Source organism: Neolamprologus brichardi, chromosome 6 (genome assembly GCF_056152115.1).
Source record: "Neolamprologus brichardi isolate AB-2024 chromosome 6, ASM5615211v1, whole genome shotgun sequence".
NCBI classification, from domain to species: Eukaryota; Metazoa; Chordata; class Actinopteri; order Cichliformes; family Cichlidae; genus Neolamprologus; species Neolamprologus brichardi.
The window spans coordinates 13,548,219-13,561,180 of NC_142109.1; the positions used below are offsets into that span (position 1 = coordinate 13,548,219).

Here is a 12,962-nt window from a genome sequence, read left to right on the forward strand (position 1 = left end):
GTTTCTGGGACAAGACGTTTTTAAATAGTTACCTACCTCCTTGCTGACGAAGCAGTCTCTATAATTCCTGTCACTTTCAATAATCTCACTATTCAGTCAACGGAAGAGAGGCATAGGAGCAGGAAAGGGCTGTTTGTGTGGAAAATATATGTATGTAATGACCTCGTAGGTTTCTTTTCATGGAGGGCTTGGCTTATGTGTTTTGTTCGACTGCATTTCCTGTGGTAATAGAATTGCTTATTGCAGTGGTAACTCAATTACTCTCGAGAGCCCTTATCATTTTTTACGCAGCGGCGGCGGCGGGCGTAAGACTCCTTGGTACCGGGATCATCATCAACTTACAGTAGCTGGTGAATTTAAGATCAAAGGAGGTGTACTCCACGGAGCAGCCGGCTGGAGGAGGAGTAATTGAATTGTTTGTTCTTTGTTTCTTTTCTTTTTTTTCTTTTCTTTTGGCTTACTGACTGTGCTGCAGTAATGGAGAGCACCTCCTTTATGGTGAAGGAGAGGGTTCATTTTGCTTATTTCTTTTCACTTCCTCTGTAAAATAGTTACTTGCTTCCAAGTTCGCCTCCACCAGTGTTTTCTTCGACCCGTTCTCCCTCGGCAGCGTGACAGTCTCTCTATATCCCGCTCACTTACTCTGTCACTTTTGCTTTTTCAGCACTTAAATTTGTATTTGTTGTCCTATCCAACAGTAACTTTCAGTGTCTATCTTTTTTTCCCTCCTATCTGTCTCTCTTTTCTTTCTTGCAGACAGAACAATTTGTTCACACACTTAAGGATGAATTGGTCAAGAGTGCACTCCTAGCGCTGCATGCAGCGCAGCCAGGCTACGTTTCCAAGAACCAGAAGTCGACTCGGGCGCAGAGCCAACACCAAGGCCACACAAACCAGACCAATGACCAGAATCAGAACCCGATTCAGGGACTTCCAGGCCACAGCCCACCGACGTCGGTCACTGAGACCACAGTGGTGTGTAATAATGTGGAAGGAACCCAAACAACTGCTGGAGGAGAGCCTTTGTCACTGAAGCACCAAGACACCATACCCCACCATAAAGAGTACGATGAGGAGGAATGGGTACGCCCGACTGCTTTTCTAAGTCATTTAGAAACATTTAAAAATTGTGATTGAGTTATCATTTTATTTTAAACCAGTGTGTTTTGACAAACTGATGTTTTCCCTGGTGCTTCTTACAGTAGAGCGCACACAGGGGGAAGCCAAAAACTATTACTGTATTAGAGATCTGCTATGGCAAATAATTACTCACAAAATTAGATGCATACCAAACATTAGTCTTTTAAGTGGATTCTTTTCTCAAAGGGGGTTTAAATATTTCATCATGACAAACTGACTGCGGAAGATAATTACGCGGTATCCTTGTCAGTGAATTTAAGCCATCTCGCTTCTTTTCATGGACGTGTCTATGGCTGTTAGTTTTCTTTGTATGTGAGGACAGCATCTGCCACACTGACAGCAGGAGTTCATCGTGATTTCTCCACACCAATGCCTAATTATCTCCCGCCATTATAACGTGTTCAGCCCATATTTTTAAGAAGAAAATATCCAAAATTCAACACACACATCCACAGAGAAAAAGTGTCAATACATCAGTGACTGCAGGAGCTCAGGAGAAGAAAGAGAAAGCTTGAAACAATGGAAACGCTTTAAAAAGTAATCTCAGAATATCCTTTCAAAATAAAATAAAAACCTTTCGCTCTGCCTCACAGTCTCAAAGGTAGACAGTGTGAGTAAGACACAGATGTAATCAGCGCAACTGATCTGACTGCTGATTGTGCATTTGGCTCTTTCAGGACAGGCTGTGGGCAAATGTGGCCAAGTGTCTCAACTGTGTAATCGCCATGGTGGATAAACTCCAGGAAGAAGACAACACCAAGCAGGATCCAGTCCCAGAACATCAGCTAGCTGATGTCATCACCTCCCACAATCCTGGTAAATTACATTTTCAGTTTGTTTAGCCCATCGTTTACAGTCTTAGACAGGCCAAATAATTGCTGTGTCAGTCAAAAGTAAAACTTTATTTGGCTGATGATACAGTGATGTTTTGCTCGTTAGGATTCAGATCTGGCCGCGGTCGTGATTACAAACCAGCAGTACTACACTACAGTTTGATCACAGTTCCTTCATCTATGTTGTAGGTTACCACCTCTGCTTGTCTGTGTGTGTATATATTGATGTACCGTCACTGTCTATTTCATTAAGTACAGCTTGCAGTAGCAGCTTCCTTAAATCTTTGTAAAATAGAGTCAACAAGGTGCTGGAAACATTCCTCAGAGATTTAGGTCCATACTGACAGCCGCTGCACGACATGATGCACATCTCCAGTTCCACCACATCCCAGATGTGCTCTGTTGGATTGAGATCTCGTGACTGTGGAGGTCATCTGAGTACAGTGACCTCACTGTCATATTCAGCAAACCGGTTTGACATGATTTGAGCTTTGTGACATGGCTCGTTATTGTGCTGGAACCATCCATCAGAAGATGGGTACACTGTGGGATGGATGTATATTCAGGTATGCTATGGTGCTCAAATGATGCTCACTTGGCCCTAAGGGGCCCAAAGTGTACAAAGTAAACGTCCCTCACACTATTACACCACCACAAGCTTGAAACCAATGATACAGGGCAAGATAGATCAATGCTTGAGATTCGCCAGACCAGGCAACGTGTTTCCAGTCTTCTGTTTTCCAGTTTTGGTGAGCCAGTCTGAATAGTAGCCTCGGCCTGCGTAGCTGACAGTAGTGGCACACAGTGTGGTCTTCTGCAGCTGTATACCCTGGTTCAGAGTTTTGTGCCTTCTGAAATGCATACCTACACACAGTGGTTGTTATGAATGGTTATTTGAGATACTGTTGCCTCAGCCTGAAGCAGTCTGTCCACTCTCCTCTGAACTCTGGCATCAACGAGGGCATTTTCGCCCAGATATTTTCTTTTTTGAACAATTGTGTACAAACCCTAGAGATGGCTGTGTGGGAAAACACCAGTAGTTTCTGAAAAATTCATACAAGCCCAACAGGCACCAGAACCATGCCGCTTTCAAAATCACTTAAATCACCTTTCCTCCTCATTCTGATGCTCAGTTTGAGCTTCAGCAGGTCATCTTGATCATCTACATTCCTGCATACATGGAGTTCCTGCTATATGCCATGTGAATGTTTCAAGTTGACATTTCTACCTTAACACTGCAGCTAATTTAACTTTCTTTTGTTATTATTTTGTTCGTAAGTTTTCTTTAGCAGAAGCGTCACATTTTTTTCAGTCTGTACATTTTTGTTTTTCTCTTCAGTTAAACAGGTAATCCAATGCCTCATTGGCAGTGTTGGGTAAGTTACTTTAAATTAGTAACTTAGTTACATTACTAGTTACTTCTATCAAAAGTAACTCAGTTACTTTAAGTTACTCGTTACTTTCAGAGTAACTAGTTACTAGGGAAAGTAACTTTGGTTTTACTCAGAATTCTCTTGTTAATGTGTTGCTTCCGTAACTGGATACCCAGCAAGATTGCCAGTCTTCTAGCTTGCTTACTTGCCACAAGTGCACTGTGCCACCTACCAATAGAAAGGAAAAAATAATGTGCACATTTCCATGAGAGAAATCCCACACCTGATTCTATCCTAGCCTGCTTTTTACATCCAACACAAACTGCAGTCGTGGTGCTTTGATTGTACTCAGAACTCGGAAATTCTGCCTTCTGAATAGGAAGATGTAGGTAACACCAGACTGCAGATGAGCTGCATACAGAGCTGGACTGGGACAAAAAAATCGTCCCGGGCATTTTGACTAGAGACCAGCCCACCATTATAGGAAAAATCATAAAACCTTTGAATGAAAATAAATACTGTTGTGACAGTGATGTACACTGTTCTGATGGTATATATGTATCAATTTATCAATAGTTTGTTGTAAGATTCAGATAATTATTTTTTTAAAAGTGAGACATTTTAAATGAGAATAAGAAAGTATTTCCTTGTGCCCCCTTTCCCTTTTACTGCCCTACATGGACCCCTGGCAACACTTTGCTAGACCCGCCCCTGCACAGTTACCAGCTGTCAGCTACACAGAAAAGGATCCTGGTGTTATTTGTCTCTCAGAAACAGTTCATAACTTCCCTTCAACTCATTTATGTCACCTAAAAGGTAAACCTGTTTCTCCGTCACCTGTTCAGCTCTGATAATTCAGTAAGGACGTCTCCTGGTTTCATCTTCATGTTTCCCTCTCACCACATATTCAAACCGATATCATGACCAGCAGGTTTACAGCTGTGGCTCCAACAAACATCAGCTGATACTAGAAATTAATATTAAATAAATTCTAACAACAGCTGATCGAGCTTAAAAGTGCTGCTGTTGTTTAGGGAGACATCCACTGGTTTCTTCTTTCTGGCGCAAAGTGGGAGATAAACAAACAAGAGAGAAAAGCCGATCAGCTGATCATTGATCAGTTTCACTATTGAAGTAGGAACAGGGGAGGGAGGGTGAGATGAAGAAGAGGCAGCTGTGCAGCGTAAACACAGAATAACTCCAGCTTTGTGTCTTTTTCATTGTAGCTGAAGTCCGGGACAAACTGTGTTCCTTTTCACCTCAATATGAAACGCGTGATATTTTCTCTGAATACGAGACGATTCAGTTTTTTACGGGACGGTTGGCAACTCTAATAACTAACCTTATGAACAAAATAAAGTTCAACATCAGTAGCATCATAGCACCCACCCAGCTGTATAAAAACTCCGTCATGCTAGCTAGCACGCAGTACGAAAAAGTCAGCCTAACGAAAATAAACTCCACCTAAACTTGGTTTATATCTGACCCAGATAGACTGCAGGTCATAACTTCTTACCTGAAGTTCAGTTCACCTGACACTCTCGGAACAGCGGCCGCTTCGGGTCTCTCCTCTTGCCTCCCTTTTCCTTCATCCACCTGCTGGCCTCCACCACTTGCTAATGTTATTGAATCTGTGGAAGCTCCGCGAGAGCCACCACACGAAGTAACGAATAACGAGCCTATCTAAATCCCAGTAACGAGTAACGCGTTCCCGGTTTTGGCATAATAACTAGTTACCGTGCTCGTTACCACAATAGTTACGTAGTTACTGTAACACTGCTCATTGGTGATTTTCCTCATGCAAATTATAATGCAGAATATGCATTAACCAATCCATCACTGTCACAGGCAACATGTGGTGATACCACTGTATTGTAATGTGCCTTCCATTTATGCTCCCATCACTAAACAGCAGTCCTTTTAATGCTAAGAAGTGCTCCTGAGCCCAAAAAAAACATTTTTAAGCGTTCGTACATAGATTTTTAGTGTGGGGAAGAAATAACATTGAGTAGTTCATCATATTTTCAGAGTATCTTAAGCTGGAATCGAAAAGAGTTCCAACGTTGCAGACTCCCTGTTGTTCAAGCACTGGCAAATGAGAAACTCATATTGTTGCCAGAGAAGTGGATGAAAGCGACATTTCGTATGCAGAGCCATTCACTGTTGACCACAAGCTGCCCAGTCTTCCCTTACGTCCAATGAAATCCTGCCTCAAGCTTGTGTTCAGACAAGCGCCCAGACTGCTGCAGCTGCCAGTTGGCATACAGAGCCACAGAGCAGTGGCATTAGACTGACCAGGCGACAAGGAGAGGCTCTGTGTGTGTGTGTGTGTGTGTGTGTGTGTGTGTGTGTGTGTGTGTGTGTGTGTGTGTGTGTGTGTGTGTCAGTCACACACACATGCTGTGGAGGCATTGGTGCATTTGTATCATTTTGTGTCATTGTGTCTTTGTGAGCCAGCAGGTGAAAACAAGGCCATCAGCCCCAGTGTTCATTCTGAAAGATAAGCTCAATCCTCAGAGCACCTTTATTAAGACAGGCTCAGAGAAAGTGGTCATCTGCTTGTCAAAATACAAACATGGAAGGAATAATGAGAGAAGCTTTATCTCTTTTGTGAATCCTGGGCTTTTGATGGCACTGCGGGGGTTTGCATGTTTGGACAGGTGGGCCAGTGAAGAGATGTCAGCTGGAGTTCTGTTTCCTCCTCTGTGCAGAGGCAGTATTTGCAGAATGAGATAAGACGTGATTTCTATGACAGGGCAAGGGCAAGCTTGATATGCTGTACATATCAAACTGTGTGCATGTCTGTTTGTCCGCAATGATTCACTCTTCCCTCCTGAGAACTTTTCAATATGTTGAACCTCAGAAAGAATATATGGTATGGTTGGAAAACTCATCTTGAGCACTGCTTAACCAACACTGCCCCCTGGTGGCCACTCAGGGGCTCGACTTTATCAGAAACCAGTGAAGGATGCAGAGAAAGCATCGTCACAGCTGCAATGCAAGTTTCCTGCACACATTTTGAGTTTGCTGTTTGTCCAAAATAAACAACCACAAAGAGGTCACAAGCATTACATAATTTATTTGATGTTTCCTGATAGTAATACGGTACAATGAGAGCTTAAATATTATAACAGTGTGACAGAAATTATATAGTCTATACCAATGATTCCTGACCAGAAGTAGTTGTACCCTCCTAGTTGTGATTTGATTTTCAAACACAACAATGTGTTTTTATATGGCCTCCACTCTGATGTGTACTGCACAGGATAATTTATTTAACTTAAGTAATAAAAGAAGAAGTGTATAAAAACACTTATTGCACAATGTTGTTATCAAAGGTCAACAGGTCTGGTGTAGACAGGAAAATTGTGGCGATATCTCACAATACTTCACATTTACAGTAATGGTTAAAAGAAAATACACCCTCTTTAAATTCTAAGTTTTTTTTGTAACAGGACATGATAAAAAAAGAAATTTGATATCGGGTCGAGCCTTTAAAATTGAGCTGAATCGGACACGTGCTGCTATTACAGCACGTGGTCTGGAGCATTCAGGTGTGGCAACACAATCCTTAAAATGATCTTACAGAAGCAATTTGTTACTTCTCGTAAGGCTGGGAAGGGTTATAAAGCCTGACAACGACAGTGACAAAGATTATTCACAAGTGGGAAACATGCGAGACCATTGCCACACCGAGCAGTGCTCAGAGAAACCCACGAGCTACATCTCGTTGTTACATGTCGCATGTTACAGTGGTCCAGTCAAATTCCAGACCTCAGCCTGAGATGCTGTGGTAGGACCACCAGAGAGCTGTACATGAATTTTGCAATGTTGTACAAAAGTGTTTCAAAGTTCTGACCAATAAAATCATTCATAAATGATTACTTCCAAATTTCGCTACTAAATGTGGATCTACAATAATAATAATAACCTGAATAATGGGTTGTACTTTTCACACAGATTCTGGTTTAGACTTCGTTTTTGTGTCAGGTGTTACTGTTCGTCTCAGTTGCGATTTACCAAATCTGAAAATCTGGTAAAGTCTAAAAGTCTTATTTTTATTATGCACGAGTACAACCTCATATTTGAAAGAGTACGTATTATCTTTGTGCCATGACTGTAAATATTTTATATGAATATTAACTGCAACTCTGAAACCCCAACAGAGAATTACATGCGGAAGGTGAGGTGATGACTTAAATGAGAGAAGAGAAAGTTCAACTGTAGAAACTGAAACAATAGTGTCCAAGGAAGAAATCGGGAAAGACGCACGATTTCAGTTCATGGTTTACAAGCAGGTGGTGCAGTAACACCTGATCTGTCAGCCCAGGATGAGTAACGCAGGGCAGTTATTAAAAAAACATCCATGTTCTCCAGCATCGATGGGATGATGCTAAGAATTAAGACTGTGAGGGGTTGACAGCCAGTAGGTCATATTTAATGAATTATATTATTTATTTATTTATTTATTATAGGCCTTTAATTCTAATTCTCAGAAACTTTGGCTCATGGTGTTTTGGAAAAGTGTAAAATGTTTTGTGAGAATGAGGTTGTTCTTCATCATTAGATCGTAGCATACAAACAACAAGCTAAATCTTCTATGAGCACTGTTTGTGAATGAGGCCTTCAACACGATACAGTTTAGTGAGAGGATTTCTTTTTTAATTTACAAATTTTTTACCCTAATTTTCATATATGCCTTTTAAAAAAACAGAGATAATAATAATTTTATTGCTCGCTAAGATATTTTTATGTTCAAATCAGCCAGAAACAGATGGAAATAGTAAGAAAAATCACCAAGTTGCCCGTTTAGGAAGAATAATTGGATTTAAAGTAAACAGACCACAGTAAAACTGATCAATGCATATAAGATAAACCTACACTTGTTTTTCTTCAATTCAAAATGTGGGACTTTCTCAAAGCCTTTCACTCTGATTTTTAAATGAATGGATGATTCTTACAGTATCTGCTGTCTAAAACTTTTTAGTCTGCATGAAAAATTCCTCTATTAAATTTCTGCATCTGCCTAAAGGCAGCAGGACACACATGCGGTCTATAATTTGAGATGTGCAAGCTGGCGTACTCCGAGGGGTTCATTAATTTTGTGCCTTGCTGCCGCCTTTTCAGTGTTTCAAACCAAGTTGCATTTTTGTGTGGGGCCTTCCACCTCACACTGCAACATACAGTGCTTGACCTCGCAGAGAAATCGCTTGCTGTGATTAAGATGTTCCCCATTGCATCTCTTTTTCACAGGTGACTGGAGGGAGCAGTTGTGTCCTCTGGTGACCCGGTTAAAGGACTGCGTGATGGAGGTGGTGGAGAAGGCGAAGAGAGCCATGACCTTTGTGCTCCTGCAGGAGGCAGCCTGCAGCATTCCACAGGGCTTCCTGCTCCAGCAGAGGCGAGACATAGTCTTCAGTCAGGCAGTAGGTGGCTGCACTGGCATAATAAACAACTCTTTAGGAGTCCTCCAGAGCATGGAGCTTCTTTTCATCTGAATTTAATCTTAAATATTTTTACTTTTTCTTTTAAGATAGTACTATTTGTCTATACTGAATGAATCATAAATCTGCTGCCCATTCACTGCTTTATGCAATAGCAGCTTGAGCTGTAAAGGATTTTGTCATCTAATTTTTTTCCCTCGTGGTCCAAAGTACAGCATAATCAGTGCAAACAATATAAAATGTTGGTTGTATATTACTTCATGTTTGCATACTGTAGAACTCAGGGTGTGGAGTCATATATTTGTTAGGCTCTGAACTATGTTTTATATTTAAAGGGTTTACTCCAGTAGGACTCATTCACATGTCTCTGCTGTATACATCAACATTAAATGAGCATGAGCAAGTAAATAAAAGGAGTAACATGGATTCAAGTAACACATTTGTTATGGTGTGAAAGTGGCTCCAGGTTCTGATCCTTTATAATTGAGCTGAATCGCAGTATTTTGGACCCAGTGTATTCTTGGTTCACCGTTTAGTGTTTGCTGCATAGTTGCTTGTTTGAAAATGTCTTAGTGTTTGTGTGTTTGTGTGTTAAACAGCTGGCAGCCTTGGCCTGTGGTTTCGTCATGCGGTTGTACGCAGGAATGCAGGACAAAGGCTTCCTGAGGCAGCTTCACCTCGTTGGCCTGGTTGCTCAGTTTGAGAGCCTGCTCAGCACCTACAGTGAGTGAAATCACGCCGGTGAACTCACGACCTACATTGAATTTTACTGTTTGTGTTTGCTGTCAAGTAAAACCCAGCACGTTTAAGCAAGTCAGACTAGGAAGGTGAATGATTAAGCTGTAGTACATAGCAAGGTGAGGCAAGATGAGTCACTGCAGTGTTGTTTTTGGCTAAATGCCTTCATTACCGACACCCATATTTCTTCATCCTTTAATTGTGACCTGGAAAATGGTGTATCTCCTGTTAATGTTTGTCATAGAAATAAAGAGAACAGTAAGTAACAGTAAGAGTTGAATAAATACAAGGGAGGGAGGTTTCTCAGTTATGTTCTTTGTTATATGAGCTAAACTTGCCCTGTTGTGTGTATGCATGCAACGAGAACGACTGACATCACTGTCGAGCTTGTTTTCTGTGGCCGCTATAGGTGAAGAGTTCGGGATGCTGGAAGACATGGAAGTGGGGATCTCAGACCTGCAGAGAGTCATGTTCAAGATTACAGAGGCCAAGTCCGATGACCTCAGTGACCTTCAGCCTTTAGTTTGTGGCCGACGGTGAGACCTTGTTATTTTCTTTGTTTTCTTACTCAAGTCCAATTATAGGAAGGATATCGGGCCAAACACTTATTTGCGGCACATGTGGTCACCTCTAATGGTTTCTAATATACCTCTGAGATCAGAAAATCAGCATCAAATCAAGTTATACTCGTTTTATTGAGATATACAAACATAGAAAGTAATGTTTTTGGCTTGAGAGAGTTTCTTTGTTTATAGAGGAAATCTGAGTTTAAAGCAGGGAAATGTCCGTATATTTCAAAAGTAGGGGGATTCATACTCTCAGTGTTCAATGAAAACTGGTGGACAATACACAGGGACTTTGTTATAATGGAAGCCAGCCATTACAAAACAGCATTGTTTTCTCTTGCATTGTGTTTCACTAAGGATACAATTGGCGCACTTATGCAAAACATCCAGGACCCCTCTCACACCAGCTCCAACACAGATCCGCAGCATAAAAAATATCGGAGCAGGTTTTTTTCTTGTTTGTATCACTTTAGTGTAGGTCATCACATGTGCTTTCCTTTGTGTTTCATATTGTGAAAAAAGAAAAACTTAAGCTTGATTTTCTTGTTTACCTTGCTCCTGATGTTGCTGTCTACTGGGACTGTCACTGTATCGTAACTGTGGTCCTCTGCTTCTTGTCAATCACCACTATGTCTGGTTGGCTCAGGATCTCAGCCCCAGGAATCACCTGCATACTCTTGGGTACATATTCAAGGGTATTGCTGTGTACCAAGAGGAACCCAGGACCCACTCCACCGGCGGGTTCATTGCGATACCCAATAGCAGTCAGGGTGCCATTGCCTAGCCTTATTAGAGGTCTCTGCATCCCTCCATGGATATGCCTCACTGACCCACCATCAAACCGGTGATGCTGAACGATGTTACCGGGAGCATAACGTTCTCCACGGCTTCTATCGACCCTTTCATGTCCGTGACATGTGCTCAGGGGGAACCTGCTCTCATTTGTGAAAAGCACAGGACACAGGCAGGTCCAGTGGTGGACCTGCCAACTCTGGTATTCTACTCTATGGCAAATGCCAATCATGCTCCACGGTGCCGGGCACAGAGCACGCGATCCACTAAGGATGCTGGTCCCTCAGGCCAACCTCATGAAGTCTGTTTCTGATGTTTTTGTCAGACATTCACACCAGTGGCCTACTGGACTTCATTTGTAGGCTTCTGGCAGTGCTTATCCTGTTCCCCCCTGCACACCTCTCCTAATGTAATTGTGTGTCAATTAGTGAAAAACAGTCAGGAAAACTAGGAGGGAAAAAAATGTCAACAGCCTCCACTTGTAAAACCATTATTTCCTGTCTAGTGCACATGTTGTTAATTTCAGCACCAAAAGCAGCTAAAATTGATTACTTTAAAAAGTCTTAGGATGGCACAGCATAATTACGAGTGGGCTGAATTCCAGACGTTTTCACTTAGACAAGTATCCGTTCACTGTGGCTCATTCAGGAATGCAGGTGGAAACTTTCCTCTTCATATCTGGACTTTGATGTTGTCAAAAGTAGCTAGCGTTCAATAAATGCAGAGTCACTGAGATATAATGTAATTATTATTTGAATTGTTATTTGATTTTTTTTTTTTTTTTTAAATACACATACATGTGTGTATTATTTTTATTATCCTTGTATTAGAAGATAAAACAAGTGTGGAACTGTGTCAAGTAGTAGTTGTCTGTGGAAAATTTAACAATAACCTGCAACACACCCAGTGAGCTTGACTTGAAGTGGGTTTAATAAACACATGGCAATGTGGAGAGAGCATCCCAGTGAAACACCAGGACCATCTCTGAATTGTGGCCACTGCCCTTACATCTTATATACAGACACACAGACAAAGAACATTCCACAAACTCTTACATGTTGGCCCCTCTCATGGGGGTGGGGGGGGGGGCTATACCTTCTCCCTCACAGAGAGAATTATGACCTTGTTTTCTGCTTGGCTGTCACCGAAGGATTTACATCCCTGATAAGCAGAAGGAGTCTCACTATCTGTTTAACGTCTCCCATTACAATGGCCTCACTGTGTTAACATTCCACATGCATGTAAACTAGTGGCAGGAGTGCTCTTACTATAGTAAAGTGAGAAAGTGATATAACTATAAATAATGTGATATGATTAAATATGTGATTAATACATGAGAAAAGAAATCTGCCACCACACTGTGCAAGTGGCGGAAAGGAGAGTGACTACTGAGTATGACAAAGTCCGTATTTTAACAATTGTTATACGTGATTATGATTTCACACAGTCTTGTAAGACAAAAAGTTAAAAACCATTTTAGCATTTATTTAGTGCAGTTCAATTTGAGTCAAGAAAAGTTTGAAAGATAATTTAGCCTAATCGAAGATACCTCCCATAGGGGAAAAGAATTATTTAATAGTATTGCAGGTAGCATAGCTTCACAATACAACTGGTAACCAGGTGAACTTTACTCCATATACAGATGAGCTGTTGATACAGATATTCTCTGGCTTCAGTCCACAGCAGTTTTGTACACTGGTTTAAAAGTTCAAATCAGCTGATCACGAATGTCTTTTCCCATCTTTGAAGAGAACATTTGCTCACGTGTTGGACAGCTGTTGAAAGGTCAAGCTGTTTTTTCTTGCTTACCTTGAACATTGTGTCTGGTGTGATATTACACTCCTGTGGCACCTCCCACTTCCGTGTCACTCTTTGAGGAATTCTAAAACGCGCACACTGGCTCTCTGGTTTGTATACACACCATCAGTTTCTCTCTTTACCTCTTGCTCAGGCCTGTCTTGGGTATCACGTTATAGAACTTCCCAAACATATCACATCTGTCATGCGGTAAAATGTATCAAATTACTTTTTTGATGGATGTTTCACCGTCTTAATCCTTATTTTCTCTCTCTCTCA

The 12,962-nt window shown here is 41.4% G+C and overlaps 1 protein-coding gene across 5 annotated transcripts in view; it reads left to right on the plus strand.

Annotated features, from left to right (window-relative positions):
* inpp4b (inositol polyphosphate-4-phosphatase type II B) overlaps positions 1–12,962 on the plus strand; it is a 187,222-nt gene that overhangs the window by 161,144 nt on the left and 13,116 nt on the right. For all 5 annotated transcript variants that reach the window (XM_087841711.1, XM_087841710.1, XM_087841712.1 and 2 more), the window contains 5 exons: positions 757–1,083; positions 1,818–1,956; positions 8,600–8,772; positions 9,390–9,513; positions 9,938–10,064. In XM_087841711.1, the coding sequence (XP_087697837.1) occupies positions 757–1,083; positions 1,818–1,956; positions 8,600–8,772; positions 9,390–9,513; positions 9,938–10,064 (890 nt within the window). The remainder of the gene's footprint in view (positions 1–756; positions 1,084–1,817; positions 1,957–8,599; positions 8,773–9,389; positions 9,514–9,937; positions 10,065–12,962) is intronic.